General features: G+C 43.9%; 1 protein-coding gene across 2 annotated transcripts; it reads left to right on the forward strand.

Annotated features, from left to right (window-relative positions):
- The first annotated feature begins 1473 nt into the window (after positions 1 to 1473).
- Positions 1474 to 13790, forward strand: LOC118792596 (protein sel-1 homolog 1-like). 2 transcript variants are annotated; one of them, XM_036550476.1, is made up of 21 exons: positions 1474 to 2001; positions 2240 to 2274; positions 3026 to 3227; positions 3861 to 4028; positions 4459 to 4564; positions 5171 to 5333; positions 6429 to 6482; positions 6576 to 6635; positions 7075 to 7156; positions 7770 to 7924; positions 8089 to 8145; positions 8248 to 8316; positions 8545 to 8622; positions 9175 to 9237; positions 9669 to 9756; positions 10155 to 10303; positions 10864 to 11029; positions 11265 to 11342; positions 11745 to 11917; positions 13073 to 13201; positions 13574 to 13790. In XM_036550476.1, the coding sequence occupies exons 1-21, from the start codon at positions 1920 to 1922 to the stop codon at positions 13769 to 13771; spliced, it is 2355 nt and encodes a 784-aa protein (XP_036406369.1). In that variant the 5' UTR covers positions 1474 to 1919; the 3' UTR covers positions 13772 to 13790. The 2 variants fall into 2 exon arrangements, with proteins under 2 accessions (XP_036406369.1, XP_036406370.1); XM_036550477.1 differs by having other exon boundaries at positions 11268 to 11342.
- Positions 13791 to 24533: the final 10743 nt, after the last annotated feature.

A 24533-nucleotide genomic window follows, 5' to 3' on the forward strand; every position in this document is an offset into this window, starting at 1 on the left:
TCTCATGTAATTCTTGTACACTTCAGCTGTGTACAGTATTTCATGAAATAAATGTCTTGAATACTATTCATAAAATCAAAGGGGAGAACATTTTTGTAAGGACTTAAGCTTGAACCAGCAGAAAAACTTGGAAGCAAAACAGGAAGCAAGGATATTTAACACAGGGGGCCATATTACAGGGAAGAAAATCCGGTCAAATTCAATCATATGTTTCATATTTTAGGATACTTGCTGTTTGCCGTGGAAGTGGCCCTGATTACATTATCCTAACCACCTATTGCTTACCCAATTTGTTTTTCTCTAATGTAGTCAGCAGAAACTTCTCTGTCAAAATTTGCTCTGTTTCTGTGTAAGAATAAAGTTTCCTTTCATTGAAGTCCAAAGCAATGTGTTTTCCCCTCATTTCAGTCTTGCCCACCATAGCCTACCTTATGCATAATTACCTGGCTGGTCTTTCACTACTGTCCATTACAGATGGTTTGCTATCTTAACATACTCAGTCAGCTGTTTATTGTTTTTTTATAGTTTATTAAAGTTTTTATAGAATATAAAGGATATACTAGCATAAGAGTCTAACACTGTAGTTGGTTTTTTTTTTTTTTTTTTTTGCAATTTATGCAAAATCCAGTCTGCAAACAGAACATTTCCAGCTGGAGTGCGCCTCGTAGGCATCAAAAGACACAAACTCACGTTCTGCCTTAACACTTAACTGTTAGATTCATATGACAATCTTTCTTAATACTATCGTCATATTTCAATCCTTAAAAATTTCCTCTCACTCTCTTGTTCTGACTGAGTATTCAATCAGTTGACAACGAATTGACAATTACAGATAATTTTCAATTCATTCAGGTAATAAACAACCGGTATCTATTACACGGATGGTGCACTTTTATCCTCACTCATTGCCATTTGTAACATTGACAAAATAATCGTTACCCTTTAAACCATTTGTCATTTATTTTATTTTATTTTTGTGAATAAAGCGATTTTCCAAGCTTGAGACGATTAAAGAGAACATTACTTGTTTAAATACTAGATTCTGGTGGTATCCTACTCTATCCCACAGCCGCTTCCGTTACAGAGCAAGTGTAGGCTGTTGTATGATTTGCCGTAGTATCAGATGGGCGTATTCAGCTCCGGGTAAATTTTAAAACCCTATATGCAGACCCAGAATCAGCTCTTTCAATACCTACCCCATACATGATAATGTTTGGTAAGAACAGAGGCAGATCCAGAGTCAGCGGCTGTGGACAGACTCTTATCCCCATTCTACACTGAAGTGTCAGAGCCGTGCACATCGCGTTTCTGTCCAATCCCCTCAGAGCTCAGGTGGCGTAAATTTATGGTGTGTGCGCATCCCATTGGACAATATAATGTACCAAGATCAATGATTGGCTTGTATTTATCTCCGTGAGCTACAATTGGTATATCGGTAAAGGTCAGGAAGTGCTGCGCGGGGGTTAAAGGATTTCGACTACCTCGTCTTGGGCTGATAAAACTAGGAATTTAGTTTCAGACAATATTATTACGACTATGAAAATAATACAGCATTTGCCTTGCTATAAGTAAGGAATTATGTACGTATTTAACGTAAATGATTCAGTATTAAAGGCAGTCTCTGTCCAAGGCTTGCGAACGTCAGTCTTTTGTGCAACGTTACGGTTTGGGAGTGCGACTGGCTAGTGAGGTTGATCGCTGTGTAGCTTTATTTTTCACAAAGTCGACGTCAGAATAACTTTGCCTGTTGCTAATATTAATATCGCCAGATAGTTCTTCAGTGTGTTTACAAGTAGGCCGACATATGCGAAAGAAATACTGCGACGTTTCGGAGTCGACGGGAAAGGCGACTGGATGATTACCGTGGTAGCCTGATAGCTATCCTGCTGTAGCTATATCGCTGCCGAAAGACTTCATAAATGATGACTCGTTTTTGCAAGACGGCGACGATGTTGCTTTTGTTTACTTTGATGCTGGTTATCTCACGAGGAGTCACAGCTGGTAAGTTGCTGGTGGTTCCTTACAGTAGATAACTTAGTTTACTTAGCTATAGTTTATACCGCTAACAAACGGGAACAGTTGCTAGCCACTGTAATGTGACTGCGCTACGTTATGAAGTTTTCCTCAAACTAAGTATGACGTTGACGTTGCCGTTGCCTGATGTGATAAAGATACTATCGACATTTTACAAAATCTTAAGTGATTGCATTTACGTCATTTTTATTGTTTTTATTTGCAGATGTGGAAGAACTGAACGATCCACCCGAATCCAAGGTAACATTAATATAACTATGGGCCTTTCAGGGTGTTTTAGATTTCGCACCACAGAGGTTTTTATGTGTGATGTCAGGACATGTGTGATGTATTGTGACAGTAATACCACGGATGCTGAACAGTTGTTTGGCAACTCTGTTCCTTTTGCTATGTTAGCAATGCATTTTCTGTTTTGCATAACACCTCTTGAAGAATATTCAGAAGGGGCTGGGAAATCGGAGCGTGTCATCAGCAATGACAGACAGAGCTTTCAGTCTGAAGCACACAGAGTTGAATATTTTGGCAGTGTAAATGGAATACCTATTGACTTTACCATGCAGGAGGGTCAGCAGTGTGGCATAGTGGCTAGAAACAGGGCTGCTAACTGAAACGTTGGTGGTTTGATTATGCTGTTGTACCTTTGGTCAATGTTCTTAATCTACAATTACCACAGTAAGAACCCAGCTGTGTAAATGGATAACAGGTAAAACTGTAACCTAGCCAGCAGCAACATTCTGTCAGTAGTGTCAGAGTATGTGTGAGAAAGGGGATTTTTCTCCCTTTGTTGTTTTCACATTGTATTTAGTAAACAAAAATATATTTGTTAATGATATATCAACAAATGATCACATGGTCCCCTGGCGTAGCCTGGATTTGAACCAGCAACCACACAACCCCTGCAATGTCGAAACGGTCTCTGTTTGCCTTCATTGCTGGCTGTCTTTACTGCCTTTTCAGTATATGTATTTTGTCATTGGGCTTTGCTCTGCAGTCCCTCCACAGTCGGAGTGCTGAAGATGAGGAGGTGCCGGGGGGAGTGAGAGTGGTGGCTGGACAGGCAACGTTCCCCAGGGACAGCACGCCTCAGGACGAGCAGCGAGGGGACAGTGACACTTCCGCGGCGACCGAGGGCCGGGCGGGGGAGGAGGACCTGCCCTCGCAGCCTGCCCCCAAACAAGAGAAGCCAAAAGAGGGTGAATACTAAAAAAAAAACTGCAAAGCATAGAATGGAAGTGTTTTTTCACAGAACACATCTGCTTTGTTTGTGAAGCCTTAAAAGCAGCTATTAGTGTGCTTAAAATCATCTCAGATGCGATCACAGAATTAGGTTAGATAACCATTATGGTATTTAGAGCAGTTGATTATAAGGTCTGCAACATTTGCAAAACTTCACCATGGATGTTTGTCTTCATTTTGAAGACAAACCCTTCAAATTGCTTCCTGTTTGTAGTTTCACAAGGCGTTCTTTGTTGTCTAGTTTCCTTGAAAGTTGAAGTTTTGCCAAGCTGTAGAATTGTTGTGCTTTTGTCACTTAATATCCTTCCTTTTTGTTGCTTGTCAGGACCGAACAAAATCTCACTGATGGTTTCATTCCTTGCCCTTATATGGTCAACATTAAAAGGCTAGCATTTTTAGCGTGCTTGTGTGCCTTTGAATATTTTGACATGCTGAAAGGTTACAGCCAGGTGAATGAAATAGCACACAGGTGCACTGCTGCATTATTCGATCCCTTTAAAATGTTGCCTACTTCCCCTCAGAACTCTGCTTGCTCTGCCTGTGTTACATCATAATATGTCCCCGTCCCTTTTTGCTCCTGGTTACTGCAGTTCCAGTGGCGATTGGGGGCACTGCTGCTGGGGAGCCCTGCCTCTTCCCCTTCCGCTTCTTGGGGAAAGAGTACTCGGAGTGCACCACTGAGGGACGAGGGGACGGCAGGCTTTGGTGTGCCACCACATACGACTACGACCATGACAAGAAGTGGGGCTTCTGTGAAAGTGAGTAAGCCTTGTTATCAGCTGAGCTTTAAGGTGTTGTCTTGGTAACGTTACTCCTGGAGTGCCAACTGGTTTTCACTGGTCAGAATTGTACTTGACTTTGATCTTTAAAAAGAAGTTGCAAGGACACCATCTTGCAAAGGTCACTGTTAATGGTTTTAAAAACAGTCAGTACTGTTATCAATGTCTAATGGTGGTTGTGAGGTTTCCCTCAGCAGTCACGACTTCATATAATTGAGCTTATGTAGTGTGACTTGGCATACGTATAATTTTTTTTCTAACATTAATAATGCAAGGAAAAGCTCATTCATTTTGAAAACCTCTTGCTGCTTTATAGTGGTTCATGGTTAAAAGTGAAAGCTCACGCATGTCTGGTGTGAGTGAGTACAGTGTGCTGTTGTGAAATCTGAGTCTCTTCCCCCCTCCACAGCGGAGGAACAGGCGGAGCAGAGGCATCGGGCGGAGGAGGCTGAGGAGCTTTACCAGAAGGCCATCAAGATCATTAACAGCACTGGAAAGAAGAGCCGGAAGAAAGAGTGAGAGACCCTCCTCTTCCTACCCAGCCACATACAACCACACCCAAGCACATCCAATTACAGTCCACCACATCCAACTACATACAACCACATACAACTGCACCCAGTCACATCCAGTCACACGCTGCCACATCTGACTACATCCAAACACATACAACCACATCCAATCACAAAGAGTCACACCCAATGACATTTTGTTCCCATGGCACCAGTCTCTTGTTTCCACCATTCTTCCTCCCCTCTCCTCAGTGATAATCTGAGAATGTCAGACCTGATCGCTATAAGGCTGGTGTTCTGTGCTTGCGTGCTGCCTGAAGTCCCGTCCTGTAATCCCCCATGGACAGCAACCCCATAATTATCCAGGCACCCACTATGCATGTTGTACTGTGATTTACGGTGGATTGGAGAGCCGCCAAGTATTATTCCCAGAGTGCAGCAAACCCTATTGGATGACGTGGTGATGACCTGTGAAACAGGAAGTGTATTGCCATTGTGTGTGTTTTAGCCAGTTAGTATATGACTCTAAATGTAGTGTGTGAGGCTATATGTGTGGAGATGAGACAGGATGATGCATTATTGTGACCCCTTTTCTTCCCCTCACTCCAGAGGTTATGAAATGCTAATGAAGGTGGCGGACATGGGCCACACCAAGGCCATGGAGAAGGTGGCGTATGCCATGCTGTTCGGAGACTACATGACCCAGAACATCCCGCAGGCCCGGGAGCTCTTTGAGAGGCTGGTGTTGGAGGGCTCCCCTAAAGCCCAAACGGTATGCTTCACTTCCTCCAAAGCCCAAGCAGTATATCATGCTTCACTCATCCCAGGCTGTACATTATACTCCCCAAGAATCTAAACAGCATATAATATTCTATCAAAAGCCAAATGCTATGTTGGAAACTTGTAATTATACTTTCCTGAAGCCCAACTATTACTGTTATTATGCTCTCCAAAACGTAGTGCTGTATGTGCAGCTCCCTCTACTTTAGTTGTGTTACATATTCTGCTGAGATACAGAAATGATAAGCATTTTTTTTTACATTTATTCATTTGGCAGACGCTTTTATCCAAAGCGACTTACATAGGTTACAGTTCTTTACAATGTTGTCCATTTATACAGCTGGTTATTTTACTGAGGCAACTGTGGGTTAAGTACCTTGCCCAAGGGTACAGCAGCAGTGTCCCAGCAGGGATTGAACCGGCAACCTTTCGGTTACGAGTCCTGCTCCTTAACCACTATGCTACACTGCCGCCCTCGTGGCATAATGTGTACTTTATCACTTAAATACCTGCAGTGGTTTCTTGTCAGAGTTCAGTATCTGGAATGAGGGGAAAAAAACATTGAGTCATTCCATTGGCTGTGGTGTCTTCAATTTCCTTATTGTGTTTGCCTTTGCAAGTATATCCATTTTCTTGTTTTACTCATTTAAAAAACAGTTCTTGTTTACATTTTATATTAAGGTCACATTATTGTTCATTAAGAAAATACTTTAACATTAATATTAATAGAAGCATATTTTTTCCATATTGCAATACCGTGAATTGTTTTGCAGTTTCAGTCCTTAAGCAGGCACTCTTCACACCTTAAAAATAAATGCTGACTGAACATTAATCACTGTTATAAAGAATTGTAGACTTGTCCTTGTCATATCTAAGGTGTTAGTGATGTCATCTTTGACAGACACCATAGTGAATGTTCACCATTTTTGGCAAATACGTTTTAATTGATGGGACCTTATAAAGTGTTACTATGGTCTTTGTAAGCTTTTCTAAGGGTAGCATAATAACATTGGTTTGAAAATCTTAATGCAATGGCGCAATTGTTTAGACCCTCTGGTTTCTGAGCTCTTATGTACCCTCCATCCAGGCCCTGGGGTTCCTTTATGCAGCGGGGTTAGGAGTGAACTCCAGCCAGGCAAAGGTAAGCAGGCTCACATAACTGTGATGCTGGAGGCATTCAGGTTTGAAGTCTAAAGAAGAGGCAGTCATGGTGGTCTCTGCTTCCCTCTCACAGGCTTTGGTGTACTATACCTTTGGAGCGCTGGGAGGAAACCTTGTGGCACACATGATCCTGGTGAGCTTTTGTTGCCAAAGGTCACTGAGTGAGTCTGAGTAGATCCTGAAGTTTTCTGTGCCCTCCACGCCACTTTCCGATTTTTCTGGAATTGGAAAAAAAATGCTGGGTCCCATTACGCTCAGTGTGGTCTTCCACGTCCCCCTGTTGTCCTCCAAGTGACCTCTGTGTGAACACCCAGTTCAGTCTGACTTGTGGCACATAGCTTGGTGATTTTCCAACAGTAGCCTTGTGGATCATCCTGCAGACCTGCTCCAGATTTGGTTGGTCAGTGTGACTCTAGAAATGAATATACCCTTGGGAGCTGTATTAGGCTGCAGCAGGACTTACAGGAGAGAGCTGAGTGTCTGGTGTCTGTCTGGTTGCTGTTCTCTGTCCCTGCCTTCATGGTGCAGTGATGCGGTTCAGTCCTTATCCCCGTTGTTTGTTTTCTTTGCAGGGGTACAGATACTGGGGTGGGGTTGGGGTGCCCCAAAGTTGTGAATCTGCTCTGACTCACTACCGATTGGTTGCCAACCATGGTGAGTCCCTCCTGTTCAGCGAATGGCATTGGTCGTTTCTGTGTCGTGAGTTTGGTATCCTGTTGAACGCTGGTCTCAACGTTTAGCACTTAAACTGTGGTTGTGTTTTCCATCTGAAATATCCAGTGAGCTTTCCTGTGATCCGCTGTTTGAGGGCCCTTGCTGTGGAACAGAGAACACTTTTTTATTTATCATTTTTTACTTTGGTTATGCATGGCTTATGTTTTTGTATGTCATCCATGTATACAGCTGGATTTTTTACCTTGCTCAAAGGTACAGCAGCTGTGTCGCATTGAAAATACAAACCTTAACCTCCTGGTTTTAAGCCCACTTTGCTTACCATTACTCTCTACTGCAGTAATATGCCTTGTATCATGTACTGTAAAACAGATGGTAGAGTACAGGGACTCTTTGATGAGCAGTGTCCTGTGTATGTGTGCTTTCTGTGTCTGTACATGATTCTGTGTGTGTATGCTGTTTGTGATATCTGTGTGCATATGTAAATGCTCTATGTGTATGTGTATATATGTATGCTCTGTGTGTGGATGTGTATATGTAAATGCTCTGTGTGTGGATGTGTATTTGTAAATGCTGTGTGTTCGCGCACCCGCAGTGGCCAGCGATGTGTCGCTGATGGGGGGCAGTGCGGTGCAGAGGATCAGGCTGCTGGATGAGGTGGAGAACCCCGGCTCGGCCAGCGGCATGCTGGAGGAGGACCTGATCCAGTACTACCAGTTCCTGGCAGAGAAGGGCGACGTGCAGGCCCAGGTAGGGCCTTCCTCCTGTCTGTGTGCTGCTCCCATATACAGATCAGTGGCGCAGTTCACAAAACCTCACAGACCGTAGAATCCATAGCGGATGGGGTTGGGATTGGGTATGGGGTCCTGCTGTCCTCCCTGCCTCTGAATGCACTGTCACTGTCCTTCCTGCAGGTGGGTCTCGGACAGCTGCACCTGCATGGCGGACGCGGAGTGGAGCAGAATCACGAGGTAACGCTGGATATTAACATCCTGGGTCTGACCGTGTTGCAGCCTGAAGCCTTGCGGATTGGCTTAGCTTATGTGCGTGTCTGTGCATGTCTTTTTCTCCAGAGAGCCTATGAGTACTTCAACCAGGCAGCAAACGCGGGGAACACCCACGCCATGGCCTTCCTGGGGAAGGTATATGATCTGTCTGCTTGTGGGGATTGAGGATCTCCTTTAGAAAATACACTTGCTATGTGTCAATCACAGTGCTGTAGAATGTGAAGTTCCTGTGTATTTCACGGTGCTGTAGAATGTGAAGCCCCTGTGTATTTCACAGTGCTGTAGAATGTGAAGTTCCTGTGTATTTCACAGTTGTGTAGAATGCGAAGTTCCCGTGTGTATAACAACGCCTCTCCTCCGCAGATGTACTCTGAGGGCAGCGAGGCTGTGCCCCAGAACAATGAAACGGCACTGCAGTACTTCAAGAAGGCAGCCGACCTGGTGAGCGGGGGGGGGGGGGGGGGGCAGGGCAGGGCAGGACTGCCCACTCCTTCATTCCTCCTCACGGGAGGCTGACTTTTTACAACCCTAATCTGACACCATTTGAACATTACTTAAAGTGAAGTCAGTGAAGTAGTCCAGCATTAAAGGTGTTCTGATGTAGTGCGCTGTAGCTCTTTCTCAGGCACTAGGAGTGTGGTTATATAAGGCAGATTAACACTGCTCTTACATGTTAGGCACTGTATAAACACTTGCGATTAGTGCTGTTTTTAGGCTCTGCATTCACTTCAGTATGATGCAAGTGTGCTGCTCATATGATAATTATTAGACCCGTTACATCTATGCCTATATGCCTGTTCACTTTAATTCAGAATGTCCCATATCTATTATTGTTGTTGATGCTGTGACATGCAACTACTATCCCATATTAGCCTTGCAAGTCATGTAGGATGAAAACTGTTGTCACCGCTACTATTAATAGTACTTTTATTGCAATACTCTGAATGCACTGTGCTCTCATTTTGTCCCCTGTCTCTCCCTCTCTGCTAACAGGGAAATCCAGTGGGCCAGAGCGGGCTGGGCATGGCCTACCTGTACGGGCGGGGGGTGGCCGTGGTGAGTGTCCCTGTGTCCAAACCGGAGCGGGGCCAGCATTCCCACTTCGCTGTCTCTTAAGACTGCATTCACACCACCATGTTTACGTTCTGCAGTCCTGGGAGAGTGGACCTGCTGTTAGCAGAAGGCTAACAGACCCTCTTGATAATGGTTGGCGATTAGAGATCAGGGGGGCTGAAATGGGCCACAGTCCAGTAGGTTTACTAGCTCTGTTTACAGCCCTGACTCTTTCAGACCCAGGAGGGAACCTAAATAGGTTCCATAAAAACAGCGATTAGATGAATTGGAGACTTTAGCGCTGTGGTTGTAAGGAAAGCCCACAGGCCTCATAGCCTACCCAGGAGCAGAGTACCGTAGCCCTGCCAGAATGTGTAATTTGAAGCGGCCCATTCGGTTTATGTTTATTTCTAAAATGAATGTTTATTTGTCAGAATTATGACCTGGCGCTGAAGTACTTCCAGAAGGCGGCGGAGCAGGGCTGGGTGGACGGCCAGCTGCAGCTGGGCACAATGTACTACAGTGAGTGTCTGTACTTCTGTTCCTGTGAAGAGCCCAAAGCCCACATCCACTCTCACACCACATACAGATAACTCTTCATGAAATTCTTTCGAGGGAACTTTATGAACAGCTGTTGGAGCATCAAAGAGAATGGCCAACACAGTACCAGACATATGTAACAGACACAACACAAATTACATAACTAAATGTAAATGAAATTACATAATTAAATGTAAATGGTACTATGTAATGGAAAGCCATTGTGTGCGACTGTGCCTCCCTGTTCAGAGACAGTAATGGAACTGCTTCTTGGAGTTTGCCTCTAAGCTGGCTGGCGCATGTATGCGTTTGGTTTGGACACGGGCCAGCATGAGTGGTATTCACGCCCCCCTCTCGTTCCCTCTTTCCCCCTTCTCCAGACGGCATCGGGGTGAAGCGGGACCACAAGCAGGCGCTGAAGTACTTCAACCTGGCGTCCCAGGCGGGACACATCCTGGCCTTCTACAACCTGGCCCAGATGCACGCCACCGGAACCGGGGTCATGCGCTCCTGCCACACGGCTGTGGAGGTGAGCTGCAGGGGGTGCTGTGGGCTCACGGATCAGGAAAGGAGTATCTGAGGCTTTTTACAGGCGGGTGGAAGTTAAATCTGCTAGGAAAGTCAGGGAAAAATATATAATTTTCTTACGGGGGAATGGGTCTTTTTGCGTCATTGGTTATGTTGAATTAACATTGATTACGGTGTTAATTTTATTTAACATTTAAGATTTACTTCGTATGGCTTGTTTTCTTAGTATGTTTTTTCAGAAAATGATTTTATTATTGTAAGTTGTTTCTTAAAAGCTGTTTCTTAAAATGAAAAATAAGCTTCTTATGTGAAAAGTTGTCTTTCATCGACACTGAAGAAGCTGAAGAGATTACTGCAGAAAATTATTCTTCAAATGGAGAAAATAAAATCTTTTTAAGTGCTCTTAAGTTCATGGAGACCACTACTTTGCAGACCAAGGTACCAAGTTCTCGGAGACGACCTTGTGCATTGTGCCAGACTCATCAGGGCTACTCTTAATCCCTGCGTACCGTAGAGGCCGTTCCTTACCCTGACTTCCTCCTGCTCTCTGTGTGTGAGCAGCTGTTCAAGAACGTGTGTGAGCGCGGCCGGTGGTCGGAGCGGCTGATGGCGGCCTACAGCAGCTTTAAGGAGGGCGACTCAAACTCTGCAGTGGTGCAGTACCTGCTGCTCGCCGAGCAGGGCTACGAGGTTGCCCAGAGCAATGTGGCCTTCATTCTGGACCAGAGTAAGTCTGTGTGTGTCACGCCACACCAGCCACCACTAGGGGGCAGTGTGACCTATGCCTCGAATTGGTTAACCAGTTCCCTTGCTACATAAGTAACAGGATTGGTATTAATAATAGATGGCTGATATAATTCTTGCTTTTGAGCACGGAAAGTAAAACGTTTATGTAACTATCCTGGCTGGCATGGCCATGTCAGATATGAACGCTGTGTCTTTGCGTCCTTGTGGGTCTCAAGCAGAAGAGTCGAACATCTTCAGTGAAAATGAGACGTACCCCCGAGCCCTGCTCCATTGGACGCGGGCGGCCGCACAAGGTGAGAGTCCCTCACCGCCACCCACGATACTCGCCTATTCATTTATTTTTCCCTTGCTCTGCCTCCTGCTTCTCATCTTCTGTTCCAGGCCGTTCAGTGACTCTCGTAGGAGTGCAGCTGCTTGTTCCTTGATTGTGCCATAATTTATTCGATTTATTAATCATAAAAACCCCCAAAGTGTTTACCTGCATAGTTGCATCTGGGAGGGTGCGTGCATTGATTGTGACCGGTTGGTTATAATTGTCTATTTAAACAAATGCTCTGCCTCTTTAGTTGCTGAAATGGAGCCGCAAGGTGTTTGAGTAACATGTTTAATGGTTTAACTTCACATTTGGCCTGTGCCTGAATCAGGCCTGTAGTGAATGGCTGGTGTTACAGAAATGCGCTCCTCTGTTTGGGCAGGGTACATGGTGGCCCGGATCAAGCTGGGTGACTACCATTTCTATGGCTACGGCACAGACGTGGACTACGAGACGGCAGTGATCCACTACAGACTGGCGTCGGAACAGCAGCACAGCGCACAGGCCATGTTTAATCTGGGCTACATGCACGAGAAGGGCCTGGGCATCAAACAGGTGGGGCTTAAGACAAGTAGCCACCAAACAAACATGGACCCCCACACCCAAACAAGTAGCTACCAAACAAACATGGACCCCCACACCAAACAAGTAGCTACCAAACAAACATGGACCCCCACACCCAAACAAGTAGCTATCAAACAAACATGGACCCCCACACCAAACAAGTAGCTACCAAACAAACATGGACCCCCACACCCAAACAAGTAGCTATCAAACAAACATGGACCCCCACACCAAACAAGTAGCTATCAAACAAACATGGACCCTCACACCCAAACAAGTAGCTATCAAACAAACATGGACCCCCACACCAAACAAGTAGCTACCAAACAAACATGGACCCCCACACCCAAACAAGTAGCTATCAGACAAACATGGACCCCCACACCAAACAAGTAGCTATCAAACAAACATGGACCCTCACACCCAAACAAGTAGCTACCAAACAAACATGGACCCCCACACCCAAACAAGTAGCTACCAAACAAACATGGACCCCCACACCAAACAAGTAGCTACCAAACAAACATGGAGCCCCACACCCAAACAAGTAGCTATCAAACAAACATGGACCCCCACACCAAACAAGTAGCTACCAAGCAAACATGGACCCCCACACCCAAACAAGTAGCTACCAAACAAACATGGACCCCCACACCCAAACAAGTAGCTACCAAACAAACATGGACCCCCACACCCAAAGAAGTATCTACCAAACAAACATGGACCCCCACACCCAAACAAGTATCTACCAAACAAACATGGACCCCCACACCCAAACAAGTATCTACCAAACAAACATGGACCCCCACACCCAAACAAGTATCTATCTAAGATGTGCACACACAAACCACACCCTCAAGAAGATCTCCTATATGCACACAAAAATGCTCTCAACTAAAATAAATATTCTCCATGCAAGTACTTGCACATGCTTACAAGTAACTGCATGCACAAATAAGTATCACAGTTGCACAAATCATGTCCCTGGCCTCCACCCTCAAGTTCCCTTTGCAATGTACACAGAAATGTGCACGCACATATGTCCACTCACACAACACACAATTCCTAGGACTTCAGTGTGGGCAGAATGAGTTTTGACATGTTTTGAGCGAGTTTTGTTTTTCTTCTTTTCTCCCTCTCTCCCAGGACATCCACCTGGCGAAGCGTTTCTATGACATGGCGGCTGAGGCCAGCCCCGATGCCCAGGTGCCGGTGTTCCTGGCGCTGTGTAAACTCGGCCTGATGTACTCTCTGCAGTACCTGCACGACCTCAATGTAAGAGCTGGCCCACGCATCCCTCTCTGCAGGCTTCTCTGGCCTGTGTTGGCTTTAAACAAAACGTTAAAAGGACGGTCTGGTCTTCTTCCCTGGATTTAGCTTCCAGTGTGTCAGAGGATGCCAGCGGTCTTGTCACAGTGTGCCCCTCTGGGCTCCCATCACAGCAGCGTTTGGGCTGTCAGACAGAAAGCACTTTTTAAAGTGACAAAATCAAGACCTGGCAGAGTTTGCAGACCTGGAACTTTGACCACAGGCTTGACCGCAGGAGGGTCAAAGGCAGCAGTAGAAACTGTGACCAGTGAGCGATTGCTACTGCAAGCGCAGATATGCATAGGTAACCGTCCTTGCTGTTGCCGCCTCTCTCCGCAGGTGATGGAGCTCCTGTCCCAGGTGGACCTGGACCAGCTGCTGGGCCCGGAGTGGGACCTCTACCTCATGACCGTCATCGCCCTGCTACTGGGCACAGTCATCGCCTACCGCCAGAGGCAGCACCAGGCCATCTTCCGGCCCCCGCCGCCCCAGAGGCCGGCCCCTGAGCAGGCGGAGCCCCAGCCTGAGCAGCAGTGATTGGAGGGCCCTCCCCCCACCCCCCTCCCACTGCTTCGGCCCCTGACTCTGCCTCCCGGAATCGGGGGACAGGTCAATGACCTCTTAGCTTGGGCCACTCCTCTTAATGCCATATTGAAATACTTGGACGAGTACTATATTAGGGGCTAGTATATGTTTCACTGTTGGTTTGGAGATGGACTTGAGAGCCAGCCAAAGAAACGTGAATCACCCTCCAAACATGTGTCCTGATCTGCCTCACCAGTAGAGTTCTTTCTCCCTTGAGATTGACCGGGGTCTACCACAGACAATGCTACTGCTGTTGCTTTTGGGGCCCCCCCCCCCCCCCAGTTTGACCAGATGTTTGTGGCCCAGAAGTGCACCATGAGGTATACCATGAGGCTTGGGATGGACCAATCTGGACCAGGGTGCTGGGTTCAAGCCTCTTCCACAGAAAAGCGGCGCTCATTTAGCCTTTTGCTGACCCTCTGCCTTGCCCGTCAGTCACCATGGGCAACAGTTGCTTGGGAGGTTGACTCATGATTGATGAACATAGCAGTGCTGATAAGGGATGTTTAATGGTTTATGTGGGATGCATGACCTTCATCATTATTATCCTTTAAAGCCCAGTACACCCATGACCTCATTACCAGCGATATAAAAATTTTAAAAAAAGCTTTTCAAAGTTTTGAGAAGCTTAGCTGAAATATGAAGTCTCTCAAGCCAGCCGTGTGTTAATATTGATACTTCTCTGTCCAAGAGTGAACTCAAAATTGTGTAAGCAGAAAATGAAGCCTGTCGAAGCCCAGCTCCTTCTGGTGAAGCTACATAAAGCCACGATCAAAGGTTACTGTGTGATTCTTTTTCTTAATGTGTGCGGATCCTTCACCAAGGGTGAGCCACATCACTTCATTAGCTGTATTTTATTTGAAATATGATCAGTTTGTGCAGCAGGACTGAACACTTCAGGTTACATCACTTTGTCCAGGGGCACAGCAGCAGTGCCACAGCCCGGATTTGAACCTGTAAGTTCAATTCCGCAACCACCTCTAAGCCCTAATGGTCTTCTGTGGAGGGACACTGTGATGTCACCCCCCTCTCTTGGTCAAATGTTTGTTGCAGTTTGAAATGTGAAGGTATTTGTCCTTGAAGGCATGTATGCATTTACTCTTGAAAAGTACAGTGCAGATAACCCTTGAATGCTGTTTCCAACTAATTTTCTCTAAATGCTGACAGGGTACACTTGCTGAGTGTGTTGATTTTGCTTAAGATACAAAGGAAGTGATCGCATAGGTTGCAAATGTGCATTTCTATAGCAATATATTCATTCTAAGTGTATAAATCTGTATAGGAAAAATCTTGCCTTGTTAATATGATGTAAAGAATGCAGTGAATTTCGTGATTCATTTCATAAAATAAGGAAAATTGTGTTATCACGATCGACCTCTCTACCTTACCTTGAAGAATGGATTTTAACACGTTTTCTTCATCGATACACTGGTAAATATCCAATTTCCAGCTCTTGACTGTCATTTTTTTCTGTTTGTTTTTACATTATGTATAATTTGTAAAACCACAAATGGTTTATGGTTTATTAAAAAACTGAATAAATTAATTTAACATCACAGTAAGTGATCAGCAGGCCTATCTGCCCTGATGAAATGGTGGACATGAGAAAAATGTATTATTATAAGGAAAATGAAAATGTGATTACTATGAACTGATGATGATGATAGTAGTAATAATATAACATTTGATATGGTACTTTTCATAAATTGAAATAACTATGTAAAGACAGGACATTCACTGAAGGCAAAGGTAAAGAATATAAAGACAACAATAAATGGACTGCATTTATATAGCACTTTTCTACTCATTTGAGTACTCAAAACACTTTACAGTTATATGCCTCACATCTACCTACCAGTGGCAGAGGCTGCTACTGGCTTACCAACTGGCCACTGGGAGCTGTTGGGGGTTCAGTGTCTTGCTCAAGGACACTTCCGACACTCTGCTAGGATGAGCCAGATTCAAACCAGGGACCTTCCAATCCCCAGTCAACTGCGCTACCTCCTGAGCCACTGTCACCCCTCAATAAATAAAACAAGATAAAATAGAAATATATGCAAATATTGTAAAAACATGGCTGGTGTGTGGATTACACAACATTACATATCTGCCTCAGTATATTCCTTTTCCTTTAGCCATCAATCGGTGATGGATCAGTAATTTAATGTAAGTTTAAATTTTGTCTGTTCTGTCTTTAACATTGATAATGGAGAGCCTAAGTTATGCATGAAATTGCGGATGATTCATAAATATTGGTAGCTTTGCTGGCTGTAAGTGTGAGTGAATACAAGTCTGTGCAGTGAGTCATTATTCACACAGAAAGAGCGGGAGCCTCGTGTGGCGCTTGGAGGGGGGGGGGGGGGGTGGTGGCAGGGTTTGATTATTTTTTTATTCAATCCTGGGAGCCATGGAATATTCCACTGCCAAATTAATGGCTTGAGCATATCCCCCATTGTAAAATGATGTCTTCACTGTAGCAGACTTCAAGCATTTTGTTTTGAACAATCCTCTGAAAGGCCATTTATTTGATGCTAACTCGGTTCCATTGGTGAAAGTTCCATATGGGTCCCTGTACTGACTGACTAATCACATGTCCCTGTGCTGCTATATCACATGCTTGCTGGGGCTGGGAAGATCTCACTGGATACAATACAGCCGATTGCTCTGACTGCCACGCTCAGATAATGCATGGCATGGCTCTGCCTACTTCAAATGTTCTATTATGAGGTTACTTGCCATCACCATAGCAACCTGTGTGTTTGATGCCCGCAACGTGCAAAATAAGGAACGGCGAAAACGTTTGGACTTGCTTGTCAGTTGTTCACATCAGAGAGTCAACTGTAGAGTTCACAAAAGTGTTGTGTGGTTGTAGGGAGAGCTGAGATGTTGCATTATTGTCATTTAGCAGATGATTTTATCCAGAGTAACTTGCAGAGACATGGCTAAATAGTGGTTGACAGTATGGTTGGGGGTTCAATGTGCCAGCGTAGGGGTTTTTATAGCATAGACAAGATGAGAACCAGTGAGAGGGAGGTGAGGGAGTGGCCCAAGATGGGGCGGGCAGGGAGGGGACCAGTAAGACCTCAGAGTTGTTGATCAGTTAAATGGGGTTGGCTAGTTTAGTAGGCATACTGCAGGGATAGCAGCTGCATCTCGATGTGGACTGGGCTGGAATCAGTTATGGATCTGTGTCTCCAAGGCCATGACTGGTGGCAAGAAGGAAGAACTAATGTCCTTGAGTAAGGAGGATCCTGGTTCAGAGCATCCTGTTCAATGACACATTCTGACAGACCATAAAGCACTTGCAGCTTAGATATAAAGCACATAGTATGTTAACTTAAGCTCTTAACCCAAGGTTCATACAGAGTCATACAAGTCTCAACTGGGTAAGACCCCTATACTCACCAGAAGAGGCCTAAGTCCTTGTGAGGTCCCAGACATGCCTCTCTATCTTCCACAGCGCCATCTATAGGCAACAGTAAATGTTCCCTAAACTGTTTTTTAATGGATTTTCAGCCCCTAAACATGATCCTGTCAGACACTGGTTGCCCTCCATTGGTTCTGTTCAGTATTTGAATGGTCCTGTTATAGCCTCTAGCTTACTACACATATTCTTCCTTTAGCAGTACTTACATTGCCATTTCTTGTGTCATTTCATGAAAGGGTTTGTGTGATGAAGGCAATGGGAGCAGTGTACTTTGACTGTGTTTGAAGGCAGAGCTGTGTGACAGACTTACCACCACATGCCACTACCATCGTACGGGATTGGCTGAAGCTGGTCTTGACCTCCCACAGTGTCACGGTGTCACGCTAAACAGGTCCTGTTCTCATGAGGCTGGGATGGTGTGGTGGTGGACATCATCATCACCATGGCAGTCCTGAGTGGTTCTCTCACAGTGAATGCAGCATCATTGTCTCCTACTGATTTTTTTTTTTCCCAGTCGACAGTCTTATATGGAGTGACAGAGGTGAAGAAAACATGCCTCCTAGGCTATAAGCACAAACTAAATTTATCAATGTCCCTTACACTAATGCTGTCCTTTATATAGGTTTAAAATCTACAGCATACGCAATCTTTACTATGCAATTTAAAATGAAAGTGTATGGGATCATACATAACCAATATGAATTTTAAAGTAAAAGGTTACAGTCCTTTTAATATTAAAGCTCTTAGGCCTACCTACTCTAGTGCATGCAGTTAGTAAAATGAATTACTGCAGAACCAGTACAGCACATTCTGCAATTCATTATCAGTTATGCGGTACCCTCCTCTCCAGATACACTGAGTGTTTTGTGAATAATTGAGTGTGGTAGATTTATCAGAAATATTAGCTAGCTTGTCTGTATACCTGAGTCATACTGTCAGTCATGATGAATACACTGTTATACAGATGGCAGCACTGATTGTTAGAAATGTGTCTATTTTTGGAGTGGGGTAGGTATGCATTATATTGCTGTCATGTTGCAAGAGAGTAAGATTTTTTTTTTCCACTGAAAACACTTGACACTTATTTAAATAAATTCTCACGTCAGCCATACTTTACTGAAACAATGATGAGATGTTTCTGAAACGGCAGGGCCTGTAGTGTCTTGTCTGACTGGACTAAATGTGATCATTGTTAAATGTGACCAAACCACGATGGAGCTTTCACATTAACTGTAAGGAATTTAAGCAAGAATTACATTCTTACTTATTCTTACTTATCACTAAAAATTTACTAGTGAAGTAAAATGTGATTAAAGTATAAAATAAATTTTAAATTAAAATAGAAATTTCCTGGTTTGTTTCTTCAAAACTAAATGACCCTGAAGCTAGATTGCATGCACCCCTTAGTGCTGAAGCACTGTCCAGTTTTATTGATTACACAAAGAATATTAATTTTGGAGAACATTATGGCTCAATTGCTAAATTGAACAAAATTAAATGCCGCTATGATCGGCTATTTCAAGGTAGGTTCGCTTCAGTGATTGATTGTGTTGTTGTATAAGTGCATTAGTAGACAATGATCAATCAGTTGATAGTATTTGATTTATAGAGGTGATGTTTAGCTTTTATTAGCTGTTCAATATAAAACCAAGCCAGGGCATCATTCATTCACACTCGATTGCAAAACATATTTAAATGTGGCGAAACTTCATTTCCTCTGAGACTTGATTAATTAGCACATCTTATCAATTTTGCATCCTGATTTTGTGTCAGCTTTGCTGTCTTTTTGAATTAGTGGCTATATGGAATTCCACGGTGTTATTACATTGTACAGCTGGTGTGAAGACGCCCTCATGCACAACAACTTACATGGTTTCCATCATACATATTTCCACCGGCTGTTCTAGAGGAGCAACTCAGGTTAAATGCCTTGCTCGAGGCTACAGCCCACTGTTCCCCACCTGGAGCCTCTGGGTAACAAGCCCTGCTTACTACTCATGTTCCACATCGCTGCCCTTAACAATGTAACGTTACGGTCAAGTTGTTTCTTTCTTTCTTTCTTTGAAAAACACAACACTTTCTGGCGCTGAACTCCATTTGATATGACCTGTCACAGTGTCCTCGCCCCGAGTGCGAGTTCACTGTAATTCCACTGTAGTTCTGCCATTAACACAGATTATTCCCCCTCCTTACAGTGATACGCCCGGACAGACCAGGCGCATAATGGACTCGCTGAAAACATTCCCGGTAAAAACCCGCCACTTCCCAGAGAGCTCGGTCTCCCTTCAGCTAACGTGAGGCCGCGCAAAAGGCCCGCCTGTCAGAGCTGCTCTCTGTCCGGCGTCAGTGGGCATGTCTTTCCCCGTTATTTCAGGGGTCCCAAACTTCCACGAAGACCAGGGGGCTTTCGCAGGCTGTGCCCGGCATGAGTGACGCGCCTAGTCATTGTGCGAACAGGGTGAGCAGCTGTTCTGCTGACAGGAGGCCGGAAAAGGAGGGCGGGGAAGCAGGGAGGCGAGCGCGGAGTGTCTATTTTTGAAAAAGGGCCTGAAAATGAGCCCGAGAGACATAGCAGGACCAGGTGGTCAGCGCGCTTCAGAGGTTGGTCTCGAACAGTTGGATTTTTCAGAAAAAAAAAAAAAAAGCCAAGACAATCTAGAGGTGACTGCTTGACAGAAATGCATATTTAAAGCACACATCCATCAGTCAGGCTTTCATATATCCCTCCTTGTACCTCCTGCTCAGAAAAAAAAACAATCCTCCCTAGCTTCATTGCTAATGTTTTAACCACTGCTATTAATAGCAAAAGGCTGCATGTCTATCACATTTTGTGTCGCCGCTCAGTTTCCAGACATCAAGTATTTCCATGACAAAGACGAGTGCTACCGAGCTCCACCGCGTCTGACAGATCTGGGGCATGGACTCCCCCACTTCCTCCTTTGAGATCCCCCCTTCTCTGTCTCCGCCTCTGCCACACAACAGAAACACAGAGTACTCGATGCAATGCTCTGTTCATATGCATATTTACTTTGAGGGGGAAAAACAGCAAGTTTAATCTGAAGAAAGGTTTTTTCAATGGACAGCTTTTCCAGTGTAAAACTTCATTGCAACTGAGAGTAAAATTTGAATGCGTGTGCAAAGTTCCATTTCTCAACTACGAAACTTGTACTCCTTTAGGTCGCGATACCGTAGTCATGGTATACAAACGTTAGAGTGGTCTGAAGTCTTGTTTTCAAAGTTGATTTAACCTCACTGGTGTTTCCCAAGGACTTGTTGCTGCTCAGTGACCAGTGTGTAAAAGCAGCCGAATGTCACGTTACTTCTCTGAGCGATGAAAACGGGCCATTTCATGTCTCCCTGAAGTTGGAAGCCTCTCAAAAATCTGGGTGGTGATGGAGATGTCCGGATTGGGGCTGGCGAATGTCATTTCCGCCGGTGTCTGTGCCGAACGGCGTTTGCTCAATGCAGTTTCATCTGCAGCCAGATGGCTTTACCTCCCTTCAAAAACACCCTGCAAACTCACCAACAGCAGCCGCAAAGCTGATGCTGGTCAGCCCACTGTTGTTCAAGATGTCTGCAGTGGTGAGCAGGACAGATATTCATACAGGTGTGTTTACAATTACCACATCTAGAATTTTCACAAATGTGTTACAGCAGTTCATGAACTGGTCCTGCAACGAGAGGTATGCAGGTTCAATTCCCAGGTAGGGCACTACTGTTGAACAAAGACACTGGATTTTACTCCAGGATGTGTATTTTGTGTGTACATGTGCGTTTGTGTGTCTTAATGTATGCACAAATCTTTCTCCTGTGGGTGTGTTTTTTGTGTGTGTGCAGATATGTGCCTCGTCTATCCAAACGGCGGGGAGGTTCTGCAAAACCGGGCTGAGCTGCTGGTTCTGCCGGACACAGTGAGCCAGGGCCAAAATGCGTCTGACCTTCCAGCAGCAGTCCACCCAGCTGGGCATAGCAGGATGTTTATTGCAGGACTGATTTATACAGTGACACTTTTGATTTGTTCCTGTTGTGTCACAGGTGATACTGGTATATATACTACTATTTATCTAATTTTATCATATGAACTAATCTGTAATTGAGCTCTGGACAGGAGCTAAAGGAATAAACAATGTAAAGGTCTTCATTCCTTAACCAGTCTGATCTTTTACCTTGTCTGGCCTGTGATTGATGCAATGATACATTGCAGCCGGATATTGAATATGCTCCTCATACTCAAATATTTTACTGCAGTGGGCTATGAAACATGCATCCCTTTAAATACATTCAGCTAATTAACTAAATGGACCCACTGAACCCAGGTAATTAGCTGAAGCTTAAGCCTGTGGCCACCCCTCCTCCTTCCAGTTTGACACTCCTGCATTTATGATATATCCAAACGTCACTATAGAAGGAACCTCTTGTGTTTTGTCTGACAAATCTGCTATTGGTCAGATCATGGGCTGAACACTGCTGTTCAATCCTATGGGTGGTTTGCTGAGTAATGGAACCGGCAGCATCAGTCATAATCCATGATCTGTGCTTTAACTTTAAATTACACACTTCTCTTTCTCTAAAAAAGTAACAAGTCTAAACTGTTTTGAATCAAGATGGAACATCTATCTCCTATGAAAAAGGTAATTTATACCAACATATGGTGAAACAATAATGTCATATAAGAAATAAGAAATTTAAGTATGGCCCAAAACTATGGAACACTTTAAAAGTAATTTCCACTTAGTTATACAGTTATGTATATTGCATGCATTGAAGAAAATATTTTTCATCACACAATGTGAACAGAAATCTAAAGTGGAGATAATTGACGGTGTATTATCAACTGTATGCACTACATATTGATGTGTGTCAAGCATGTTCATTTGCATTTTATTTATATGCCTACTGGGGAGATGCATAAAAATAAAACAAAACAGCAGGTGTCCTCTGTTGCAGAGAGGATGGGGAGGTGGATTGAGTAATGCTGGGGGGAAATGGGTGTGGCTTAAACATATAGCAAGATTACGAGTTAGAGGGATGAGGAGGGAAAAAAGTGGGAGATTATAAACAGCTGGGGCAGAGCACAGCCTCAGAGTTTTGGCTGATGTAGAGCAGAACTAAATGGTTGCAATTCAGTTTGCAAAGGAACTCAGTGTTTGTATTTTTGCTGAAATGTTCTAGAAGAGGTGACTGTTTTGACTGATAGGAGGATGTCGTTCTGAATTTTGGGGTACGTGGAGAAAAAGGATCTTTGAGCATAATTGTCTTTGAATTGTAGCAGAGGAATTGGGGGGTTTGTGATGAAAGGAGTGATCCTTGTATGTCTGTTAGCGGGGCGTTTGGGGAGGAGATTGCAGACTGATAGTGGGGGTAGGTAGTTTGGTAAGTGAAAATGCAGTTTTATGGCCGAGTGAGTGCAGTCATTTTCAAAAGTGAACGCATTAGCTGATTGGAGGCCTGCTCAGTGATGTATCCATGGGGGCAGTTTTGGGTGGATTTTGTATGCTCTGTTGAAGAGCGTAGCTCTCAGTTTAAGGGCATCTTCTGCAGGAGGCAGTGAGCTGTGCAGAATGGAATTATACTGAGGAGGTAAGTGGCTGAGGCCATTTTACATCTCTGGTCTAAATGAGGCCCTTAAAAAATCAGAACATGTCTTTTTAAAAACCACTCAAAAATCCTGCCAGACATGAATCAGAAATGAAGTGAAATATAAATCCATAAAGCCAAATATTTTGTCAGTGAATTTGAATGAATAAGGGAAAAATGCTAAGACCTCTCTCCTTCCGTCTAACTACAAGCATAACTAGCCACTGAGTTCTGAATTGTGCCAGCCCTACTATGCTAATTTAAAATAATACACATCTACTTCATTAGAAAGGGTGGTATTATGAGAGAAGGAATCAAGACTGTCTGGCAACACTTCAAAAAATCAAAAAAAGAAAAAATGCCAATACAAGGTATTGAATAGACTTACTACAGCATTTCAAGGCTAAATAAACTAAAATGGGTCTGAATCTACATAACCTACTAAGTTTAAGTGTTGAAAAATCACCTCAAATATGTATGTCTTACTTTATAAATATGTTTTTTCCACCAGCATTGAGGAAAATACCCAACAAATGTTGCACAAATGAAGACAATGGATTTGTAGACAAATAACATTATATAGACATTTCTCCAACAGCACCTGCTCCCTCACATAAACATGTGGCAGATCAAATGGAGGTCAGATGAAACTAAGCATTCAAGCAACAGCTGAAAAACATTGCCTCAGATATTTCTCACTTATCGCATATAAATTAGCTTTTGCAATCTGTGACACTATTCTGAGACCTACAACCAGTCATCTGAATTTGTGCTGTATCTAAGGAACTTGAATAACTCCAAAGGGGAATGACAGGGGATATTGGAGGATACAACTAAAGGAAAGGCGTTGAGATAAAGAAACTACATTCAAGTGTACAATCGCCCATACATCTGAACCAGGCCAATGCATACCTCCACTTCCTGGGATTTCATCATGTTGCCCCAGAGCTTCCTGCAGCTATTCTCTCTGATGTACTCCTCAGAGGCAGTGGCCTTCTCCTCAATTAATAAGAGGAAAGAAAATGAACTCTTCCTGATGCCTGTCTTCATGTGCCACTCTAAAGCTAGCCATGCATTTTCTAATCATAAACACTAGAGGGCGCACTATGTGCAAAGCACAGTGCTATGGTGGAAGAAGCAGGAAGCAGGTAGATAGTTAAATTATTTCTTTTTGGGTCATAATATGAAGAAGCTGTGATATATCATGCATAAATGACTAAATAAAGTTCTTGTGCATTTTTAACAAGGGAGATTGTGTTCAGTGCTCTTTGAGAGTTTCATTGTCAGATCTTAAGGTCATAATTATTGTTGTGGATGGGATTAACTATGTGGGAATGAAGTATCCATAACATTTAACCTCCTGTTTACATGACATCCCTGCTGAATTATTCTTCAGGGCGAGATACTGCAGTATGTGACATTATGCCATTATCCAGGGTGGCTTATGGAGTATCAGAAAAATGCATATCTTTTATATTTCATATCTATATATTTTCTCAGCAGTTTCCCTTTCCTACTGCAACTTACATTACTTATATTTTACATATTATCAAATAGGCCTAATAAAACCAAATATTTATCGTAACTTTGGACAAGGGTACAACAGCAATGTCCCTGTCAGGACGGACCAAAGGCGTTCTAGTTTCCAGCCCAGTTCTCCATTCACTACTCCACACTCAGACCTATAGCTGAGCAAATAGAACCCCAGTC

The sequence above is a fragment of the Megalops cyprinoides genome, chromosome 17 (assembly GCF_013368585.1).
Source record: "Megalops cyprinoides isolate fMegCyp1 chromosome 17, fMegCyp1.pri, whole genome shotgun sequence".
Taxonomy (NCBI): Eukaryota; Metazoa; Chordata; class Actinopteri; order Elopiformes; family Megalopidae; genus Megalops; species Megalops cyprinoides.